At 39.4% G+C, this 23,846-nt stretch overlaps 1 protein-coding gene across 1 annotated transcript in view; it reads right to left on the reverse strand.

The window, feature by feature from the left end:
- Window positions 1-15,125, reverse strand: part of EPB41L3 (erythrocyte membrane protein band 4.1-like 3) — a 184,018-nt gene extending 168,893 nt beyond the window's left edge. The window contains exon 1 of the mRNA XM_011957807.1: window positions 14,781-15,125. Within this exon, the coding sequence (XP_011813197.1) occupies window positions 14,781-14,835 (55 nt within the window). The 5' untranslated portion in view covers window positions 14,836-15,125. The remainder of the gene's footprint in view (window positions 1-14,780) is intronic.
- Window positions 15,126-23,846: the final 8,721 nt, after the last annotated feature.

Consider the following 23,846-nt stretch of genomic DNA (forward strand, 5'->3'; position numbering starts at 1 on the left):
TTACATTGGGGTAATTTGCAAGGCTTTATACTGTGGTTTCCTTATGGTCACATAAGGCAAATCTTTTATGAGAAGCACCAAGCTTCTAAAAGGCTGTGATCAACTGCATGACATGTCCAATGAGAAATTTTAATTTTCTCATATGATACAGAGTTGTAATTAATTTTTAAAATTTGTTTCATTTCTCAATCTGGAGCATCCTTTTGGTGCCAGAAAGTAAGGAAACGCTTTAAAAAGGGGACAGGAGGCTATAGAAAGGACACAGGAGCCAGCCTGAAAGAGCTCCTAATGGCCAAAGCTGAACAATATGAACAAAAATATAAAATGAAGGTAGTATTGGATTATAACACAAGGAATCCAGTAAATACCCATGAGTCCATACTCCTAAAAATAAATGAAAAAAAAAATAAAATAAAAGGAGGAAAAGAAACAACTCTTCCTTATAGACTAATTCCAGCTAATAGTTGTAGTGTGAATGAAGAAAATAGAAAAATCACCATTAGGAAACCACAGTAACAATCGCTACAGAGAAGATCCACTGATGAATGCTAACGTTAGCGGTTGTAAATTTAAACTGCATAGTTTCAAAGTATCTCCCCCCAAATACTTATTATCGCCAAGGGAAACATGTTAACAGTACAGTGGAGAAAGCCAGCAGAAGCCAACTTAACCAAGTGATCAAAGTTAACATCATCAGCAACAAGACACATAGACAGCATGTGCCCCCCATATGACAGAGGGTATAGATTCTTTCCCAAGATGCATACCCTTAATCTAACCATGGGGAAACATGAGACAAACCCAAATGGAGGGACAGTCTACAAAATGATGAGTTACTCTTCAAAAGTGTCAAAGTCATGAAAGACAGGTGAAAACTCAAGAACCACCATGGGTTGGAGACCAGGGAGATCCTAATGAGTCAACTAGTGTGCAAAGTGGGATCCCAGATTGGGTCCTGGAACAGAAAAAGAACATCAGTGGAAAAATTGTGAGATCTAAACAAAATCTGCCTTTTGTTAACAGTGTGGTACCAATGTCAGTTTGTTAGTTTTGGTCATTGTACTGTGTATTTATAAGATGCTAACATTAGGGATAGCTGAATGTAGTATATATAGGAACTCTCTGTACTGAGTTTATAACTCCTCTGTACGTCTAAAACTATTTCAAAATAAAAAGTTTAAAAGTTAAAAAAGATTAAAAAATATAACTTGCTTTGTTGCTCTGTATGCACATTAAGTGGTAACTTGAAGGATGATCAGGAGTTAAACAAGGGAAGTAGGGATCATAAGTAGCTTAGAAAAGAGAAGCATTATTCACGTGACTTGGTTCCATTTCTCCCTCTACCAATTATGAGCTGTGCGACCTAGAGCAAGTTAAAGTTACTTTTCTCTAAGTTTTTTGATATTTAGAAAGGGGATGGGGCGGGGTACCAACCTCATAGAGCTAGAAATGAAGGTGAAATAAAATCAGCTATCTAAAGAGTGTAATAATGCCTGGTGCATTGTCAGAACCCAATCAGTGTTAACCATGGTGGTGGTGATGATATGGAAGTATTGACAATGATGACAGTGAACCTGAACAGCCTGTATGTGACAGCCACTAGCTCAGCCCCTGTCTCTCCACGAAGCCCCTGAGGATGTCTCATCCTCCCACACTGCTGCAGATCCCATCAGAACCCTCTGATACTTGATACTTTCTCTGTATTCCCATCCAGCCTCCTTCGGATGCTTATTGAGCACTTACTGCATGACTTAGTACTCTACAGTATTAAGTAGCAGGAATACAGAGATGAAATAAAAGTGTAGGTCTCTGCTTTGGTGGGAGAAATGGAAATGTTTCTTGTCTAGTGGGACAACTGCTATGTGAACCAATCCTTTCTTTTAATGCAGGGAATGCTTTGCTGGAAATAAGCTCAGGTAGTGTGACAGCACCTATCCTAGGCTGAGCTGAGTCTTACCAGATGGATGGGCAGAGGATGAGGGGAAGGGATTCCAGACAGAAGGGTCAAATGGATTAGAAAAGCCACAGGATCCTTGAAATAGGCACTAATATGGGGAATCCATAAGACGAGAGGACAGGACCATTTTGAAGAGAAGCAGGAAAGGCCCAAGTGATTGACAATTATGCATATTGAGGTAAGTCCTTGAGTTTTACCCTGTGGGCAATGGATTGTAGTCAGGGGAGCAACACAGTTCTATTTGTATTTTGGAGTTACCACTTTGAGGGCATTCCGGAGAAAAGGCTGGAGAAATGTAAGACTGGTTAGTGGCAGGAAGACCAAGTAGGAGAGTTTTGCTATTCTTTAAGCAAGAAATAATAATATTAATAGTAACAATGAAGTTATTATCATTATTATAGGAATAAATTATTCTTAGGGCAATAATAGTAGAGGTGGGAAAAGGCAAGATGGATTGAGGAATATGCAGGAGAAAAAACTGACAGGGACGTCCCATTACTTGACACACAGTCTCCACTCAATGCACTAGTGTTGACTGCACCAACGGTCCGACTAGGAAAGGAGGGGTCTGCCCTGAATCCTGCTTTCTAGCTTAGCTAACTGCTAGTAATGGCACCCAGCTGGGTAGTGGTGCCATTTGAGGAGAAGAGACTGGAGAGAAATATGTTGTTGGAAAGACTGAAAGAGTACAAGATAAATGATACATTCCGTTGTGTACAGCTTAAGGCTGAGTTGCCCATGAGGCAGCTAATTCATATTTCTAACAATCCGTAAAATATTTGCTTGCAGCTCAGGAGAGGTTGAGACCAGGGAGAAGTTAAGACTCATCCCAAAGCAGTATGGAGAAAAATAACAACTTGGGTCAAAGATGAAGACCTGGGAAACACAACAGGTAATGGTTGAACAAGCGCTGTCTTGAGGAAGACCAAGAAGAAACCATTGAAAAGAGAGACAGCAGATCTAACTAGGTCATCTACAAAAAGAAGGGCTCAGAAGAGTCCACTAGATTTAGAATGCAGTCACAAGTGGCCTCACCAGGACAATTGCAATTGAGTTTTGGGGATAAATATTAATAATTCTGTGTATCCAGGAGTGAATGAGAGTTTTAAAGAAATGGAGACATTTAAATATAAATATAGATACTACTACTAATAATAACAATAATTGCTATTTTTTACTGATGTCTTCCAGGTAAAGATAGGGCTTTGTATGTGTTGCAGATGTTATTTCATTTAATTCCCTCAATAACTCTATGATGCTGCTACTATTATCTCTGCCATGTTAGAGACGAGGAAATAGGAAAGGGAAGGAGAGAGACAGGATGCTAGCAAGAAATTAATCAAGGAAAAGGGGTTTTTATGTTTGCTTTTGTTTCTGAAGGATAAGACAGACTTGAGCATAATCATAACTACGGGGAAAGGAATCACAGAGAAGGAAAGGTTGGGATTATGGAGCCGATGGTGGGTCACAGGGCAGAGTTCTAGAGGAGAGGGGATCAAGGCACACGTGGAGGTAATGCCTTTGAACTGAGGGCTTCTCCTTCTCAGAAAGCAGAAGGAAGATGAGCTCATTTATCAATAAACACCTACAAAATGGGTCAGGAAGTTGAGATAGGTCAATTGTATCAAATCAGCTTTTCATCTCAGTGCCCAAGGAAATCAAACTTCTCACTTCCTTCCTCAACTCCCTCCACTCCTACTGGACTCCCTGCCACAAACAGGACCCCAATTCCCTGCAGCTACCCAGAAGTTCGATGAAGGCTTGTGTATTGAATGGGCTGGGGGAGATACTGGACAAGGCAAGGTGGCACACAGATACCAGAACTCCACCTAATTAGGCTTTTTTAATATAATGGTAGCATCTGTAGGGCAACTAAATTCATAATGAGAACTTTTCCCTCAAAACAAATGTCCATATAGCAAAATATTTATTATTTACAATAATGATATTCAGACTGGAGCATGCATGCCCCTGGGAGCACACAGCTTCTCTCAAAGGCATATGCTGGCAATTGGTCTAGTTGTAAGAGACTCAGGGTTTTCAGGCTGGCCACAGTGGCTCACACCTGTAATCCCAGCACTTTGGGAGGCCAAGGCGGGTGGAGTTCGAGATCAGCCTGGCCAACGTGGCAAAACCCCGTCTCTACTAAAAAAAAAAAATACACAAAACTTAGCTGGGCGCGGTGATGTGTGCCTGTAATCCCAGACACTCGTGAGGCTGAGGCAGGAGAATCGAACGAACCTGGGAGACAGAGATTGCATTCAGCCGAGATCATGCCATTGCACTCCAATCTGGGAGACAGAGCAAGACTCTGTCTCCAAAAAAAAAAGAGAGAGAGAGAGAGACTCAGGTTTTTTTCTTTCCTCTTTTATATATTTTTAATTAATTAATTAATTTATTTATTTGGAGATGGAGTCTCACGCTCACGCCCAGGCTTGAAAGTGCAGTGGCGCCATCTCGGCTCACTGCAACCTCCGCCTCCCAGGTTCAAGCGATTCTCCTGCCTCAGCCTCCCAAGTAGCGGGATTACAGGCACACACTACCACTTACGGTTAATTTTATATTTTTAGTAGACACAGAGTTTCGCCATGTTGGCCAGACTGGCCTTGAACTCCTGACATCAAGATCCGCCCGCCTTGGCCCCCAAAAGTGCTGGGATTACAGGAGTAAGCCTCCTTACCTGGTGAAGACTCAGTTTTTAGAGCCTCAGCTTCTAGATCCTCACACAGCTCTGCCGGAGAAAGTGGCTGCTATCTGCAGTCTTTCTTTTCTCACAAGCCTCTTCCTCCTACTTGGCAATACAAAGGCAAACTGGCCCCATGCCCAAGGCAGACAGTGCACTGTCGCAGGACACAATACCTCTAGTGGGCAGAAGGAAGAAACTAAGAGATTGGTGCTGACTTTGAGAAAACAATTTTTCTCAGTAATTAGAATAACTTCAATGACTGATTAACAAATCCTTAGCCACTAAGATAAATACATTTTCAGTTTTTCCTTTCAATCAAATTGAAGAAGGAGAAAATGAAGTAACTAATAAATTAATTCAAATTGGAGGCTATATGCTGTCATATGGTTCTCCTTCCATTTATATCCATCCAGTTTGTAGGTTTGTACTTCAACGAGTTTATTTGTGCTTATTGCAGAAAGTGAGAAAGAGAAAGAAAAAAAGAGAAAGAAAGAAGAAGAGACAGGCAAGGAAAGAAGGAAGGAAGGAAGGAAGGAAAGAAGGAAAGAAGGAAGGAAGGGTTGCTAAACCGTGTTCCATTTTAGCAATATGTAATATTTATCAACAGATACATGAGCTAGTGGGGAAAAATGCTCTGCCTGCATTACGAAGAGATTATTTTCCAATAACACTTTACTTTTTATGTGTAATACTTATTTATCATAGTTTGTAATATGTTTGTGTCATTTATATCTAAGTGTGTACTACTAATCATTGTAATAATCACTTAATCCAGAAAATATTTTTTAAAACTGAGAATATTATAGTCAAATAGAATTAAAAATTAAGTTTAAATTTCGATTTTTATACTCACTTTGTTGCAGACGGCAACCAATAAAATATTTTCAAGCATAAAAATATTACATTAGGATAATATTTTGAGAAGGAAGTAGAATGGGAACAGAAGTCTATGTAGGAAAAGAAATGATGCAAAATATCTGTAAAACAATAGTTTGTTCTTGTACTTGTGAAATATATGATGATGGGTAGAAAATTGCTATAGTATTTAAAAGACAACATAAAAGTGGTGTTTGGTTGGTCATAAAAAGTATAACTGATGCATAATATCTGAAATTACATACTGTATAATCATTTAAATTTAAGATAAAAATTTTAGATGTGAACTTAAAAATGTGTGTGGAGTACACAGGTTTTCAGTGTTCCTTAGGTGGCGCATAAGTGGAAAGTGAAGACCATTAGTCCTCAAGAGAATACCATCTGCATCCAATCCCCCAAAACTTCCCTTCTCTCTCCACTGTGGTTTCTACCAATTCCTCTGGATGATGTGGAAAAAAAAAAAAAAGTATGAGAGGAAGCAAAGGCTTTGTTGACACATCAAAGAATCCTTTTGAAACAGTAAATGTGAAATAAGGATCTCCATTTCCCAGAGGTATATCCACATTTCTAGGGGCCCCACAGGGCATATGCAAGCCCTAATTAAATGCAATACGTCTGTGGGTGATACTAATTATTTGTCAACATGAGGAGAAACTAAGGAAGTTCCAGTAACTTTCCCCAAGGCATCTTCCTAGCAATAAATATTCAAAACATTCACTGGCTCTGGAATGGAGGAAGCAGGTTAAATATTTTGCTCCTAAGGTCCATAGTTTCAGACCCCTAACCTTCCGAATTTAGAAGCTGTTACAGGATATGTTTTGTTGTGTGCTAATCACTTCTCACCAGATACTGGAAGAGCCCTCCCATGGCCCTAATGTGTTCTGAACTCAAGAAATTCTATAAAAAGCTCAAGTTGAATAATTAGGGAAGAAAACCCAAAAGTTTCAATTCTTAAAACTTAAGAAACTATTTGAAAATTGATTTAATGCTGGTTATGCAATCTCCCAAGGAACATTTCCATCAATATAATCTTACAAAATTCCTCTTGATTACAATCTGTAGGTTTGATCGGACACTGTTTCCTTCAACAGGACTGCCTCACATTTTAGAACCATTTTCAGTCATCTAAACAGGAGCACTCAAAATTAGTCCTTCAGATACAGAGGTAATCTAAAGGAAGAAATAATAAAACAAAACAATAACATGAAACTCCCTTTTGGTAAACAGAACATTTTTAGTTAGATGGCTGCAACTTAAAGAGGTGGTCAGCGGGCTCCAGTATATTTAGCAAGTATTGGTATTTATTATACCAAGTTAATCCAATGCTTAATACCAACCACTTACGTTTTAATTTGGAATTACTGTCGCTGCTGTGTACATGACTAAAACAGTAATTAAGAGTCAGCAGGGCTCATGAACAATTAGATTAAAATGTTGCTGAGGTGTAATATATAAAGTAGTCCCCCTAATTAGAGATACCCCCATTGTGAATGAGCAGCCACATGAGTGATCACCTCAGGTATGAGAGAGGGATGAGAGGAAGGATGAGAAAGGTGCAAATTCATGGCCTCCTTAAGGCCAAATGCCTTTTACTGCACTGTTAGTAACATGCTGGTGACTGACCTAGAGGCACGAATCTCTCTTAATGGAAAATATCTCTTTTTCTCTGCACCTTTGCTAAGGGCAGACAGCTTTCTACAGCAACTTCTCCATGCCTTTATGGGGGGAGTGGTTTTTCTGGCATTCCTAATTGGAATTCGTAATATATTTTTCCATGGCAACATCGCATAAAGTATAGGTGTAATTCGTTTGTATTTTAATAGTAAACTTCAGCTTTGCAGAACGCTCGGATTTTTGTTACTGTAGCTGGATGAACTTTGCTTGGAGCTAAATGCATACTCCTTTCAAATGTGTAGTCAATGCTGTTTTCTTTTAAATGTTAGCGATTTATGTATCAAGTTTTCTAAAATGCACAATTGTGAGTTATTTTAAAAAGCACGATTTTGTCGGCTGTGGGATGGTGATTGTAATTCTTATAAGGAGATATAACACAGTGATGCTCTCAGGAGGTCTACAGGTAAGCAGCACTGCCTACCTTGTTGGAAAAGATGATAGACAACTGTGCTTTGATTTGTCTGCCTTCTCTATCCTATCCTGCCTTCAGGCTGTCAGCGATCACATCTTGATTTTTTCTGCAGGCCTCCTTTTACCATCCTTCGTCACCCTTCAAATCAAATCGGTAAGCTTTAAAATTATATTTTGAATGAGAATACATGGTCTGTGGCTTCATCTAACTGTCCCTCTGAGTAAGAAGGACATGTTGTAATACAAGGACTTCATAACATCTATTTTGGCTGTTCAGTGGCATTTTCTTACTTCCTGGAATATGGCATTTTGGACAAGAGAATCAAGTTATACTGAAGAGGAAAGGTGCTGCTTTTCATTACTTAAAGGGAATTATGCGTTAACTAGGCTTGCAATCGCTGTCTTGGGTACTATACTACCATTTATAATATTTTTAATATAAAAAACGTGTTTAAATTTCTAAATAACTGGCTCACCAGCTTCTAGAATACAGCCCATTCTTTTTCTTTCACTTTTATTTTACTTATTTTTTTATTATACTTTAAGTTCTAGGGTACATGTGTACAACATGCAGGTTTGTTACATATGTATACATGTGCCATGTTGGTGTGCTGCACCCATTAACTCGTCATTTACATTAGGTATATCTCCTAATGCTATCCCTCCCCCCTCCCCATTCTTATGTTGGGAACTTCCTTTACTCACACAGGTTTTATTTCTCTGCTGTTGCCTGGCAACAGAGATGTGGCAAGAGATGTCAGAGGTTAAGGAGCAGACTAAAGTCATTATGGAAAGCAAGCTCTTATCAGCATTTTCCATCTATCTTTGTAATCTTTGAAATAAAATAGTTTTCATTGTATTAAATGTCTGTAATTTTTTTCTTATCAAATGCCAAGTATTTAGAGACATTTTTTTCTTTCTGAATATAAGTCCACTACACATGGAGAATGCTAATTATGTGTATTGCTTTGAAATTTTGAAATGGGCTTCTCTATTACACTAGCATACTTTGAAGGTTAAAGTGAAAAACTGGCATTCTGAAGCCATGTAGTATGCCAAAAGTAGTTGTGAACACATTTGAAAGCATTCCAAGAAGTATCAGAAACAAATATTGGCTCTAAATAATATCCTCACTTTGAACCATTAGTTAATGTTGAATTAAATTCTATTTTCAAATACATCGGCCTGCCTATTAGAAAATTATTCTTTAGAGAAAGGAACCCAAAATATTCTATAGGTTCTCTTGTCGCTGTTTTGAAATGGGAAGGAATGTGACCAAGATTTAAGCATCATCTCTAGAGTTTATTTTTTTCAGCTATTCTGTACCAAATGCGAGGTTCCTAAGGATTTGTTGCTCATGGGTGATTAATTGCACTCAGCGTGACACACTTTAAGCCTTCTCCAGTGGGGACAGCACAATAGGCTTTCATGGCATTTCATTTCTAGGCAATGGGATGGTTTCATGAGTCCTAGCCCAAATTTGAAATGTTTACAAATAACTGCTCTATAGGTTAAGTGACCTGAGTTAGAATCGTATCCCACATTGGTTTAAAGTGGATCCAGAGTTACTTTTGGAGAAAGATTTTTATCCCTGCTGGTTGATCCTCCTTCATTTCATCTCTGAGAGAAACCACAGCGGCTATCCATTTAGGAATGTGTCCTTACATTTCATCAGGGCGAAATAACTCCACCCTTCCTCCATTCCCAAATATGTTGGCAACACTGCACTCCAAGTTTCAGTCAGAGACTATAAGCCAAGACTCTGGGTTGGATACTTCTTATCAAAAGCCCAGTTGGGAAAAATATATCCATGAAAGTAATTGCCTAAAGGATATAGGGACTGCCTGTTCCTCACCATTTCCTGCATTTCACTCTCAGTAGACTTGTGTACTTGGGATAATTGGCCCTTCCAGAACTGCTTGTCCTCACTAAGGTTTGTGCACTACGTAAATAACCATATACTGATGATGTCAGAGTCAGACAACAGTCTCACCAGTAGGCTTGGGAGTCTCCCACTCTACATCTGAAAAGGATGCTGTCTAAGTTATTGAGTTTAACATTACTGGTTAAGAAGATCCATGGAAGAAACTTGTCTTAGGTTTTAGTATTAGGAAAACTTGGGGATTTATCTTACGGATATTTGTATCTTTACATTCACGTTTTCCTCTTCACTTTCACTGCTAGGAATCTAAGAGCCAAATTCCTAATCCACCTTTGTCAGCTGTAAAAGACATTAAAATATACATTTATCTTACTTATTTTTCCTTGGCTTTGATTTTGCTTTCCGTATCTTCTTTGCATCCTGACATCATCAACTATTTATGCTACTGGAATAATTGGGATGCCTACCTAGAGTGCCTTTGTTTGAGAATAAAGTGGGATGTGAATTTAAACAACTAATAACAAAAAAAACAGTCACATGGAAGAGAGAGAAGTTAATTTTCTTATTTGAACTTCTAAGTTTGTTTCTGTTTTTGTTGTTGTTTTGGTTTTGGTTTTGTTTTTTAGAGACAGGGTCTCACTCTATTGCCTAGGCTGCAATGCAATGGTGTGATAATGGCTGACTACAGCCTTGAACTCCTGGGCTCAAGCAATCCTCCTGCCTCAGTATCCCAATAGCTGGGAATACAGGTGCACACCACCACACTCGGGTAATTTTTTAATTTGTTGTAAAGACAGGGTCTTGCTATGTTGCCCAGGCTCATCTCAAACTCCTGGCCTCAAGCAATCCTCCCACCTTGGCCTCTCAAAGTGCTGGGATTACAGGCATGAGCCACTGTATCTGTCAGCTCTTCTGTTTTGTGAAGCCAGGTGGAAAGAAGGACACCCAGGCCCTCTCCCCACTTCTTGCTGCTGTGAGAGCCCTGGTATTTAGAGAGATGCTGAGAGCTGGGCATAAAAGGAATAAGGGGGAGCCAGGAGGGCACAGAAGAGGGAAATAAAGGACGTATCACTCTTTGGCAGCAAGGAAGAAAGTAAGTTCCTATGGTCACGTCTAAGGAAAGTCAAGAAAGTTGTAGTCAGGAACTTCTTGCATTAAATGCAAGGGTGACATTTAAAATCCTGACACATCCAATTTGTATAACATAAGAATGTCATCTCCAGAATGCATATTTATGAAGCAGTTTTCTTCATATAACTAAAATACTACTGCATCACCACTTGGCCCACACACATATGCAATTCAAAGTCATCCCAAACCTGTTACTATATTTTCTACCCACACAAGTAAGAGAACAGCTTCATTAGAAAATAAAACACATGAGGAATTTTTTTAAAATTGCCTTGGCTAAGTGAAATGGTAATATTGCCAATCAAAAGCAATCATACACCTCCAATAAATAGGACTTGAATAATTTAGTAGCTGTACAGAGGAAATGTAACTATAAATATGGACTCTTAGAAACCACTATGGCTAGAGATAAGGTATGGATACCCCTAGGTAGCTGACATTTACTCATATATGTAGATCATCAGTGAGGAAGAGGTTTTATGTTAGAATGTTTAGAAGTCTAGGTACGCACATGAGTTCATTGGGTTGGTTCAAAGACTAGAAGGCACCTCAGCACTTCAGCAGACACCATTTCATATGTTCTTTTCTACATCTATACCCATCAGGACCCTCGTCCCATGTAGAAAACAAACCTCTAGAGATTTTTTATTATAAATATTATTATAGTCACATTATGCTTACACACAAATAAGAAAAAATTAGCTACTTATGTTGTTTAAAAGTCAAAAAGTCAAGACTAGGTTAGAGAGCTCAGGTGAAGAATTACCTAATTTCAATGAGCAGTTGTGAATTCAGGTACTTTAAAAAATTTACCTGATACATAATACCATATATTTTTTTTTTTTTTTTTTTGAGATGGAATCTGGCTCTGTTGCCAAGGCTGGAGTGCAATGGCGCGATCTCGGCTCACTGCAACCTCCGTGTCCTGGGTTCAAGTGATTCTCCTGCGTCAGCCTCCTGAGCAGCATGGACTACAGACGCTAGTTCTCCAATTATATGATTTACTTTAATTCTCTAGTGATTACACTACAGATGTACCATGGATATGAACTTTATATTAGAGTCAGAGTTTTTTCTTGTTTAGAAATAGGGTCTTGCTACATTGCCCAGACTGGCCTTGAACTCCTGGACTCAAATGATCCTCCAACCTCAGCCTCTAGAGTAAATGAGACTATCAGCACCTGCTACCTGAGCCTGGCTAGAATCAGTTTTATTTTTTTCTATTTTTTTTCAACCTTATTAGACTTACCTCAACCTGATTTTATTTATTTATTTATTTATTTATTATTTTTCTATTTTAGTAGAATCAGTTTTTTAAAAATGTAATCTTCCTAATTTGATTCCCTCTGTCATCTCAGAGCCTGTATATCCAGAACTTAGAATGTTTCCCCTCCTCATCCTAAACAATGTGGTTCATGCTGCACTCCTGCTTTCCTTCTTGGAGTCTGAAATTTTGATACATACCAGTCAGAGGCTCTGCCTACATGACCTGCTCCCAGTAAAAGTCCTGGGCCCTGAGTCTCTAATGAGCTTCCCAACATATCACGTGTTATCAGTTTGTTGCTGGAGAATTAAGCATATCCCTTATGACTATTCTGGACCTTGGCAGCTTGTGCCTGGTTTCCCCAAGACTTTGCCCCTGTGCACCTTTTCCCTTAGCTTTGCATCATTTCTCTGTAATAGAACTTGGCTGTGAGTATGACCATATGCTGAGTCCTATAAGAGCTCTCCAAGCCAATCACCAAACCTGGGATCCTGACACAGCTCTTACAGCTATTACATCATTTCTAGCCTCTTCTGCCTCACTTGAGGAGCCCTTCATCACTGCCTGTACCATCACTTCTGTAAGCTTTTACCACTGGATATGAGCATGTGCCCCCTACTAGGGTTACATCATGGTTTATGAAGTAAGGAATGGCAGTTCTTGGGAGGGTGGTTCTCAGCCATGAAAACTGGTTTCTGTTCTTAGTTCCCTGTTTGTTCTGTCACTTGCTGTTTCACTGTGAGTAATTCGCAATCTTTCTTGGTCTTAATATCCTTACCTATAAAATATCCTCAGTATCTGATGTAGCTTGGATGTGTGTGCCCTCCAGAGCTCAGGCTGAAATGTGATCACCAGGGTTGGAGGTGGGGCCTAGTGGGAGGTGTTTGGATCATGAGGGTGGATCCCTCATGAATGGCCTGGTGCTGTCCTCATGGTAATGAGTTCTCCCCCGTGTTTGTTACCATGAGATCTGATTGTTAAAAAGAGCTGGTACTTCCTTTCTTTTTCTCTTGCTCCTTGTCTTGCCATGTGACACCCTCCACCCTCTTCGACTTCCTCCATCATTGTAAGCTTCCTTACAATGGGCCTTCTTCTGAGGCCTCACCAGAAGAAAATACATCTAGTCGGCCCAGCGCTGTGGCTCATGCCTATAATCGCAGCACTTTGCGAGGCGGAGGTGGGTGGATCACCTGAGGTCAGGAGTTTGAGACCAGCCTGGCCAACATGGTGAAACCCCATCTCTACTAAAAATATAAAAACTAGCTGGGCGTGGTGGTGGGTACCTGTAATCCCAGCTACTTGGGAGGCTGGGCCAGGAGAATTGCCTGAACCTAGGAGACGGAGGTTACAGTGAGCTGACACGGTACCACTGCACTCCAGCCTCAGTGACAGAGTGAGACTCCATCTCAAAACAAAAAAGCATCTAATACAGCCTGCAGAGCTGTGAGTCAAATAAGCCTCTCTTCTTTATAAATTATCCAGCCTCTGATATTCCTTTATTGCAGCACAAAACAAACTAAACAATATCTTTACAGTTAAGTTCTGAATAAAACTACAAATATGAATAACATCCATATGTATAATTTTGATTTTCAGTAATTTCTTACCACCTTGCTACTAAAAGGCATATTCTATCAAAGTTTATTGTAAAGTCAAACAGCTCTGTTAAGGGAGGCTCACCTTACCTGTACTTCCATTATAGAAAGTAATTTTTCTATAGTTTTGTAAAAGTGTCTAGCATTACTGAAAAATGAGACATTTAAAGGAAAATGAGACACTTAAAGAAAATATAATATGCTACAAAATAGGAATAATACTCAAAATATCTTACCACAAGTTACTTTTCCCAAAGAGTAGGATTGTTTTCAAAAGCTAATGTCAGAAAAAATAAATAAATAAAAGATATCAGCAACTTAGTAGTTGGCAGGAAAGGAGTTGGGTTCCTGTCCAGACATTGACCCTCGTCCCTCAGGATGAGGCAGGTGACGCGGATAAGAAACATTCCCTTCTGAAACAGTAAGAACCCCCTTAGCTAAATACATATCAAGATCAAAAGATTTCAACAAAAGAGCCTAATGAAATACCTCTCTGAGTTTACTACTGCTTATGTTTACAAACCTTGCTAATTAGTCACTTCTAATACCACTTATTGTTGAAATACATTTTCCCAAGGATCAACAGAAGACAGACAGACCCACTGAGGGACCCACATGTAAGACTCTGAAGCCTTAAACACGTTCCTGAGCTGGGCTTGTGGGCAGCCCCATGCCTCTGAGGCTTAGGTAATATCCATGTTTCAGTGAAGTTGGGTGGCCATTTGTTTTTACAATTACTTACAAAATAAACTTAAATTATATTTCACTATACTTCCGTGTAATTGTTGGCACAAAGGGAAGTGAATTACAACTTGTGGATTGCAAAGCCTAAGCATAAGTACACAGCATTCTTGTCTTTGGAGAGCATTCAGACTTCTAACCACCTCCTAAATTGAAGTAGCCATCAGAACTGAAAGCTGTTTCCAAACTCCTCAAGTGAGTGTCCCCAGAGCAAAGCCTTTCTGAGGAATTGGTCAGGCTGGCATGTACTAAGTAAGAAGGACAAAGGGAAAGGTGAGATACACTGTAGCTAGACTTCATCCATTTTCATTTCTGGATTTTTCTACTAAAACCCAAAAAGCAGAGCTTTCAAATCAGAGAAAGACTAGAGAACAATTAGCATAGCAAAGCCATGAATAACAAACATTTTCAGAGGCTTCACGCACTAAAGAAGAATTCCACATTTTCCTCGTTGAATTTACATGTGGATTTTGTTTAAATATATATCCAATGCAGAGTTATAATCACTAACAATGGCCACTTCTCACACGCATACATTAATGTTAGCAATCCAAAAATTTTACCTCCAAATCCTAGGAGAGACTTTGAGCACAGATAGAGACAGATGAAAGATGGCATGCTGCAGTGCAGCAATTTCAAAGTTACTGTAGCATTGACTCTCCGGCTTCTATTCCTCCAGGAATATCCTCCGTGAAACACAGAAAGATCCCAGAAAGGTAAAAGCAATTGCTTTCTATCACATCCAGATTCTGTCCTTAAATTCAACACTCCAGAAATCAAGCTGGGGCAGGAAGCAATAACTGCACAGTATTTTACGGTGTCCTTCAGATTCTTCTTCTAATATTTTCCCTGGGTTCCCAGTGTAGCTTCTCCGCATGACTGTGCAGCACTCTCCAAAATGCTGTGGAAGTAGATTCCAGCAGCAGAGAAACAGAAAACCTACAGTGTCATGGGGCCACCTATGACCACTGGCTTCTGAGCATCATCACTTGGCTTGATATTGAATTTTCAGTTTAGTTATGTACTTATTGTTATCCTTATCTTTCATAATTGTCATATTAATACACGCTTCAAACATCTACAGATAGGGCTACTGAGATCAACAGAATAATTATACTGTTTTTTCCTTTTAATTTTGCTAAGGACTGCATTAAAATTCTTCTCTTCTACTTTCTTTCCCCATATTTCCTTCAAAGGAGTCTGAGCTCAGTTAACTTGCTTTATTCTCTGAAGTTCAACAATACTAGTAGGACTATACTGGCCCCACCAATAAGCAGTACTCTCTACTAAGCAAACAGGGTCAATTCCAATCAAGCCAGTCCACTGATAGGAGGCTCCAGGGTTGCGGGAGCGGGGGTTGGGGGGGCCGGGCCCAGAGAGAGCAAAAAACAACATGTTTTGGTTGTCTGTTATGCTGTATGCCAGCACTTACAGTTCCATTTATAAACATTAATTTAATCCTAAGTCAACTCAGTGAGCATTGTATTATCCACATCCCCATTTTTACAGATACAAAAATGATCTCAAAATGATCAAGAAATTTGCCCCACATCTCCTATGAACCAATAAGAAGATGACAATCTCATAGAAAAATGATCAAAGGATAAAAATAGACATTTCATGGCAGGGAAAGCACATCATGCCTGTAAGCATGAGAAGTGGTGGTCAGCACCATCAGTAGTCAGAGAAATGTAAATTAAACCCCAGTGAGGGATAACATAAAGAGCCTCAATTTTATACCCATTCACTTAGCAAAAAATGGAAAATCTCACAATTCCAGGTGTTGGAAGGAATGTGAATCCACATTCTAATGAGAGTGAAAAAGTGGGCAACCACTTTGGAAAACAATTTGGTACTGTCTCCCGATGTTGAACATTCATACACCCTACAAGCCAGCAATTCTATTCCCACCCAAGAGAAACTCTGGCACATGTGCATAGGAGTTACAGTTACCTCAACAGTGCTGAAACAGCTCCCTCTGCAACAGCAATATCATGAAGACACCCACATACCATCAAGAAGACACTGTAAAAATAAACTACAGTATAGTTTACACACTGGAATATTAAACACTAGAACAAAACAAATGTTACTATAGCATATCACAATGTAGATGAAACTCCACAATAAAAAATCTCAAAGGATTATATACAAGATGTCCTTTTTAAAAACTTAAAAACAGTTAAAATTTAAAATTTTCTTTTCCAAGTGTAATAAGATTGCATGAACAGGAAAGTAAAGACATAACAAACATGAAATTCAGGATGCTATCTCTGTTAGGTGGAGAGAGAGGATAAGACAAGGAAACTGCCAAATGGTGAGATGAAGGTTATCATCGAAATCCTAGCAGTTGTTTTGGCAGGTGGTTCATAGGTGCTTCTTATTTAAGATGTCTAATTAATAAGTAAAGAGGAAACACCGATGAGTACGTATCATTAACCAAAGATTATTAGTAATCTAGTTTTGTACCTCTGAGGTCCTACAAATACCCAAAGGACCAAGATCACAACAAATAAACATAAATAAGGCCCAAGTCATCCTGTGATGCTTCAGGAGCTCAAATTCAGGCCTGCCAGTCTCCAAAGCCCAAGCTCTTCCTTTCTCAACTAGGGATCCAAAGCCAGTACGAGTTACTCCCATTCACTCATGATGATGAGTGACCTTGTCTGTGGGTCACAGCCAGAGCCGATCAACTTATTTTTTCCAGAAGTGTAGAAAGACAAGAAAGACATTACCAGTCTGACCGAGACTTCTGAGCAACAGAAAGTCTGAGCTAAGGCTAGACTCCTGGACCTACCACGTCCTGTAACCAATGGCTCTAGAGGAGAATGTTTCACTGTCTTAGCCTCTATTACCTTACAATGTGAGGATTAGAGATGACGACGAAGGTGATGAAGACTCACACTTTTGGTTGCTAATAAGCCAGAGTTTTAAAATATTCAACATTTTAAAATATGACCCTCAGTGCAACCTCTAAGGCATTAATTACTATTCGTCCCAATTTAAGTGTAAGATGATTGAGAGAAAAAGAGCTTAAGAAATTTCCACAAGGTCATACAATTATGATGAAAGACGGCTGGCTCTCTCCTGGCTCCATTGCCCATGCTCTAAACCTCTAAGATAAGTACACACATATGTATAGAAACAGACACTCATTTATGGATAAATACATATGTATACATATACTTTCACATAGAGATACACAAAAATGGGTTAGATACACTCACACCCACCTATGTATAGACACGTGTATAGATACTTATACATACAGATATACACTCAAACTCACATAGACACACACCCATACAAACATTTATAGAGAAACATGTATAGCTACATACGCATACACACATGTATAGGTACACATGCATAGACACATACACGTGCACATGTGTATAGACACAGATATATAGATACATATACATACATGTGTATAGACACATGTATAGATGCACTCAGATACAGACTCATATGCACATATAGGCACACATGTATGTACACATATTCACATGCAAATATGTATAGATATATATACATATATAGATATGTATATATATGCACGCACACACATATATAATCATATATCCATTAGTATCAACACATATTCATACACACATGCATATATAGATACATGCTCATGCAGACATATGTATAGACACACATATGCATAAATGCCCACACTTATGCATGCATATGCACAAATACACACAAAATGCTGCCTAGGTTTTCCGGCATTGCTCAAGGGATTCATTAACTTAAAACTTCCTGCTTCGTCTCCCTCCAGCACATATCACATAGAGTAGTCCACGCAAGAAGCAACTCGCCTAAAAATAAATGTAAGCCCCTTGCAGAACCTGGCCTCATAACGTACATTCTGGGGCTGCTACTCATACCAGAATTTGTGTTTGCAGCACATCCTTCTTAGCACGACCTGTCCCTCCACATCAGTGGCCAGAGCAGCCTCTTACTGTACCTCAGTTTCTGCCTCTCTGGAGATTAAATGACTCTCTCAGGCTCTGTGATTGGCCACACAACGTGAATTTGGAGGAAGCTTAACAGCCAATACTTGAAATCAGATTTTTCTAAGTTTCAAAATATCCATCAAGTCTTTGTCGTGTGACACAACGAAATGAAGAATTTTTTACATAAACATGTAGTGGATGAAGTCCAAAATGTAGCCAGTGTTTAATGAATGATAGCAATATAATTAAGAAAAATAATAAGAGTATTAGTATTACTTTTGGAGAATCTCGTTTTGCTAAATTTAGCTTTCTATCTTATTTTTGAGCTTTTTAGTTTTGAGTATTTACCCTTATAGTGTCTAATATAAGGTACCCCAGTGAGTTTAATTTCAGTTACAAAAACAGTCTCTTAAACTAAATTTTAAGACACTAGGGACTCTAGAGAATAACGTGAAGGTAAATAGGTTATCATTTTCAATATTTCTGTTGATGTAAGTAAGTAGGATGGGTAAGAGTTAGAAATAAAATAAAGAAATGCAAAACAAACAAACTCAAACCTCTCTAAACCCTTAATATCTCAATATATAAGAACCAAATACAGTTACTCCAAGGGAAAAAGGTAAACATAAGCCTTCTCCAACAGCTACACCCACTCCACAGTTTAGTTCTGCCTTATTCCATCAAACATACTTTAGTTACACAGAAATGTAACTTTTTAACGATTAAGGCCAGGCATGGTGGTTCACACCCGTAATGCCAGCACTTTAGGAGGCTGAGGTGCGTGGATTGCTCGAGCCCAGGAGTTCAAGACCAACATGGGCAACATAGCGAGACTCTATCTCTACAAAAAGATGAAAACATTAGCTCAGTGTGGTGGCATGCACTGTAGTCCCAGCTACTTGGGAGGCTGAGGCAGGAGGATGGCTTGAGCCCAGGAGTTTGAGGCTGCAGTGAGCTACGACTGTACCACTGAATTCCAGCCTGGGTGTCAGAGGGAGACCCTGTCTTAAAAACAAACAAACAAAAAAGATTAAAATGTTGTGGTTTCACACAAAAGGATGAAAAGGAACATAAATAAAGGTTTGGGATGTTCCGTTTTACATCGAACTAGAAACATTGGTTTTGTGGTGTCTTAGTAGAAAGCCCCAGTAGATTTAGAATTCAAAGACCACAGAGGCTTTGTCTCACATTGAATCCCAAGGCAGTGGGGCTCCATGGTCACTGCGTTTTGCTGCTACATCTTGGGAAATGCAGTGAGGAGGCTGTAATGTGACACGGGACTAGAAAGCTGCCCAACGCAGGAGAGGAGAAGCCAACAGAGCAGCTGGGCCTGCTTCACACAATCCTCATCTTATAAAGAGGAGAAAACAGGTAAAGGAAAGAAGATGGTGTGGGCGGCGGGCAGGGGGGTGGGGGACTAAGAACTTGGCAGCTGCCTCAAGGCTGCTTAGAGATCTGTGATTTAAATATGTATCTCCACAGAGAATTGAACCACATCTGGAGCCTACAATTTAATTTCCCCCAATGTTAAACAGATGTTTATTTTTAAATGCTAAACAGTATATGTTTAAGGATATTCTAAAACTAATGTTTTCTAAATATTACAAATGAAACTTGGTATTTTTTACAAGGTCCATGATGATTTTAACACAGAGAACACGAATGCTAGCAAGGACTCATGCAATGAGCTACTCTAGCCCCCACTTTGGAAAGGAAGAAACTGAGTCCCAGATGGCTAAGTGACTTATTGATCCTACACAAATTGTTTATGACTGAGCTAGAAGTAGAATCTAAGTGGTCATTTTCACTATAAATATTTTAACCTCTCGTAAAAATTTAAATATCCCATAGAATGACAGGGGCTGTCATATAGTGTCAGTGCAAAGTTAAGATGCTGGAGTGTCAGCAGAGGCAGTGAGGCATGCCCGGGAGTGGGGGGGTCACTTCCAGGAGCCACGGCAGACATCACATCACAGCAGGTGCTGGGGAAGCAGCTACCATGGGGTCACTGAAGGGACCCTGTGGATGAAGCGGGCCTCATCATTGTGGGGGAAAAGTTGGCAACGATAGGTGGGAGAACCTTGGAAAGATTCTGGAATTTCTGAGATGCAGGGGAAGAGATGAGTCAGGAAAATAATATGCTGTGACTATTTTTACTATACTATTTTAACTGTCAGGTAGGGTGGTTGAGACAGTCAGACAACTGTCACAGGACACAATAACTGCCCCTACCGTCTGCCAGATACTAGGCAAGGTACTCGACAGATGGTAGGTTTCGAAACTTCACAATGGCCTCGTGAAATAAGCATTCCGCTACTCACTGCATAAAGGAAGTCTGGAGAAGTTCAATGACCCCATAGCTGACTCCTAATTTTAATCCATGTCTACCGAATTCAAGAGCTCTTCCCTGTCCAGAAAGCCCACAGCCCCAGTCATGACCCTTTAGCCAGAACCACAGTCTATACAAGTCATTAAGAGTAGCACAATTCAAAATCAACAGGCTTTGATTGTTTTCCTTCCTTTTTGTTTTCAGAACATCATCTGGATTCAACTGACCGCAAGGGGAAAAGTTTACTTCCAGAAAATTATGCCAGGAGCAACTTCTTATTTCCTCATTTCTAGCATGTACTTTTCTGCAAATACGTCAACATGTCTAAAATCAGGATGTGAAAATGATTCATATATTTAATGCAATAGTCTTTTTCCCCTTAAATGCTATTATTGAATTGATGGGGTAATCATACAGCATCTTAAAATTGAAGAGTTATACTATTTTTTTTTCAGATGATAAATGCCTTTGAAACTTTCAAGTTAACCATTTTAAGGGACATGGGTCTAGAAAATATTTCTTTTTTTTTTTTTTTGAGATGGAGTTTCACTCTTGTTGCCCAGGCTGGAGTGCAATGGTGTGATCTCGGCTCACCACAACCTCCGCCTCCCAAGTTCATGTGATTCTCCTGCCTCAGCCTCCCGAGTAGCTGGGATTACAGGCGTGCACCACCACACCAAGCTAATTTTTTATTTTTAGTAGAGACAGGGTTTCTCCATGTTGGTCAGGCTGGCCTCAAACTCTCAACCTCAGGTGATCCACCCACCTTGGCCTCCCAAAGTGCTGGGATTACAGGCGTGAGCCACTGCGCCTGGCCTAGAAAATAATTCTTAAATGCTTCTCCAACATGTTTCTGACCTGGGCTCCATCTTTGATGTATCGGTTCTCCACCCATAATGCCACTGGAAATAAGAGCACAGCCGAGACAGCCAATAGCTGGGTCCTTTACTTCTGAGATTAAATCCCTAAGGATCAGCTAGGGTCTATGCCACAGATCCAACATTCCTTACATGGATTTGCTACAATAAAACATAACCCATCTGAAGCAAGTATAATCTGAAAATATTCAATATGTGGTGAAAGTCATATTTTGTTGCTTTCATGGTTTCAGTTTAACATTAGCAGATCATCTAGTTTTTATTAAGGAGACAGTAAATTTTAACATAAATAGATGGGTCATTCCATAGTTTTATAAAGGTACTTAAATTTTCCCAACCTTTTCCTCATCTGTAATGTGAAATTAGTAGTACCTACAGTATATAGGTGCTCTAAAGTTTGTTACCCATTGAAAAAAATTGTCCCCAAATTCTTTGTAGAATAAAATGAGGTATGAAGAAAAGAATAAACAAAAAGATAAAAGGATTGTGCTGTGTAATAGATATTCAATAAATGTTAGTTACCTTCTCTGAGTAAAATTGATGCTTCTTTTTATTGCAAAGGGAAGGATTTTACCACTGTAATCAACAAATACATGAAAATAACTTAACAACCATCAATGGTGAGATATCCCAAAGTATCAAATTATTTCATCTGATTCAAAGTGAAAATCTGCATTAAATTAAAACCGAAGGCATACAGCTTCAAAGAGAAGACTGTCTTGAATAAAAAAAAAATGAATATACAGCATGAGACGATGACTCAGAAAATTGGATTGCAGGACTGTGTGACTCTTACTGTCTCAGTCAATGGTTGCCTTGTGTAGAGGAGGTACAGTTTCCCAAAAATTAACATAATGATCTTTTTAATCCCTTCAGGAATTGTCTGATACTTTTCAAGAAAGAAGACTCAGAAACTGAAATTTAAAAGAAAAAGGAAAATAAACATGCCTAGGTTCTGTATTTAAATTTTAGCTTTTGCTGTCTTTGAGTTCTTCCAGTTTTGCTGATTGGAGTCTGTGTTTCTAAACTACAAGAAGTGGATGTTGAGTTTTAACTGTGCTAAAACAATTGTCAATGTGTAATCGTGTCTCTACTTGTTACTGCTACTCAAATAAGACATAAGGATCTTAAGATATTAAATATTTATTTTGTTGTTGTTGCTGTTGTTTTTTGTTTTTGAGTGATCCATGGAGGAGTGCTGTAGTGCAATCTGGGCTCACTAGAAACTCTGAACTTGAAACCCGGTTCAAGCAATTCTCCTGTCCCAGACTCCAGAATAGCTGAGACTACAGGCATGCACCATCATACCTGGCTAATTTTTGTATTTTTAGTAGAGACGGGGTTTTGCCATGTTGGCCACGCTGGCCAACAAGTAATTTAAAACAAGCAACGCAAGTCCAGATCTATTTAAAAGATTCTATTGAATACTGCTCTTCTGAACATGTCAACCAAGAGATTTCCTCAAAGAGAACCTAAAAATTCTATCATGCTTATTTTTCGCCGTTAGGTCCCCAGATCGATCTCCCACCTTTCTTTGCTGGGCACTGTGCTAGGGAGTCAGGAGGATGGTCCACTTCATGAACTGCATCACTCAGGCTCTCTGACCCTCTGGTGTGGGTTGGCCTTGGCCAATGGGAGACACTCTGAAGATTAAAGAACCAGGCTGAGAAGCTGGGGTATTTCCCCCAGGCTTCCTCCCTGCTTGGGTGTCATGTTTCTGCCAGTGGCCTCATCCCTTTGCAAGGGCAGCTCTTGTTAAATGGCCTTCTAGGAAGTCAGCTCTTAGTGGGCTCAGATAAGACTGTTACCTCCCCTTACCATTTCAGCCCTTGGGGCAGTAACAATTTCCCACCATTACTAGTCCCTGGGGCTCAACACCAATGTCAGTTTCTTTTTCACACCCCTCTATAAAATTCCCTGCATTCCATTCTCCAAAGCTCACAGCTAAATGTGCCCCTGCTTCCTGTGATGTGGTGGTCCTAATGGATACATCCAGAAATTAAGCCAATAGATAGTAAAATTTGTTCCTTACTTCAATAATTCAGTTACAGCAAAATTCTATATTTTGACATATGCCAGACTTTTTAAAAGGGCATTTATTTGACCAAGCCACACTAGACAGTAGACAAGAGAAACTGAAAGATTCAAGAGGCAGATGTTATTAGTAAATAGTCTAAATGATTTCTTTTAAAGCAGTGTATTACACTGTGATTTTCTTTTTCTTTTCTTTCTTTCTTTTTTTTTTTTTTTTTTTTTTTGAAATAGGGTCTTGCTCTGTCATGCAGGCTGGAGTGTAGTGGCATAATCATGGCTCACTGCAGCCTTGATCTTCTAGGCTCAAGTGATCCTCCTACCACAGCCTCCTGAGTAGCTGGGACATAGGTGTGTACCACCATACCTGACTGATTTTTTAATTTTCTGTAGAGATGAGATCCCACTATGTTGCCCAAGCTGGTCTCA

The sequence above is a fragment of the Colobus angolensis genome, unplaced genomic scaffold (genome assembly GCF_000951035.1).
Source record: "Colobus angolensis palliatus isolate OR3802 unplaced genomic scaffold, Cang.pa_1.0 Scaffold45, whole genome shotgun sequence".
NCBI classification, from domain to species: domain Eukaryota; kingdom Metazoa; phylum Chordata; class Mammalia; order Primates; family Cercopithecidae; genus Colobus; species Colobus angolensis.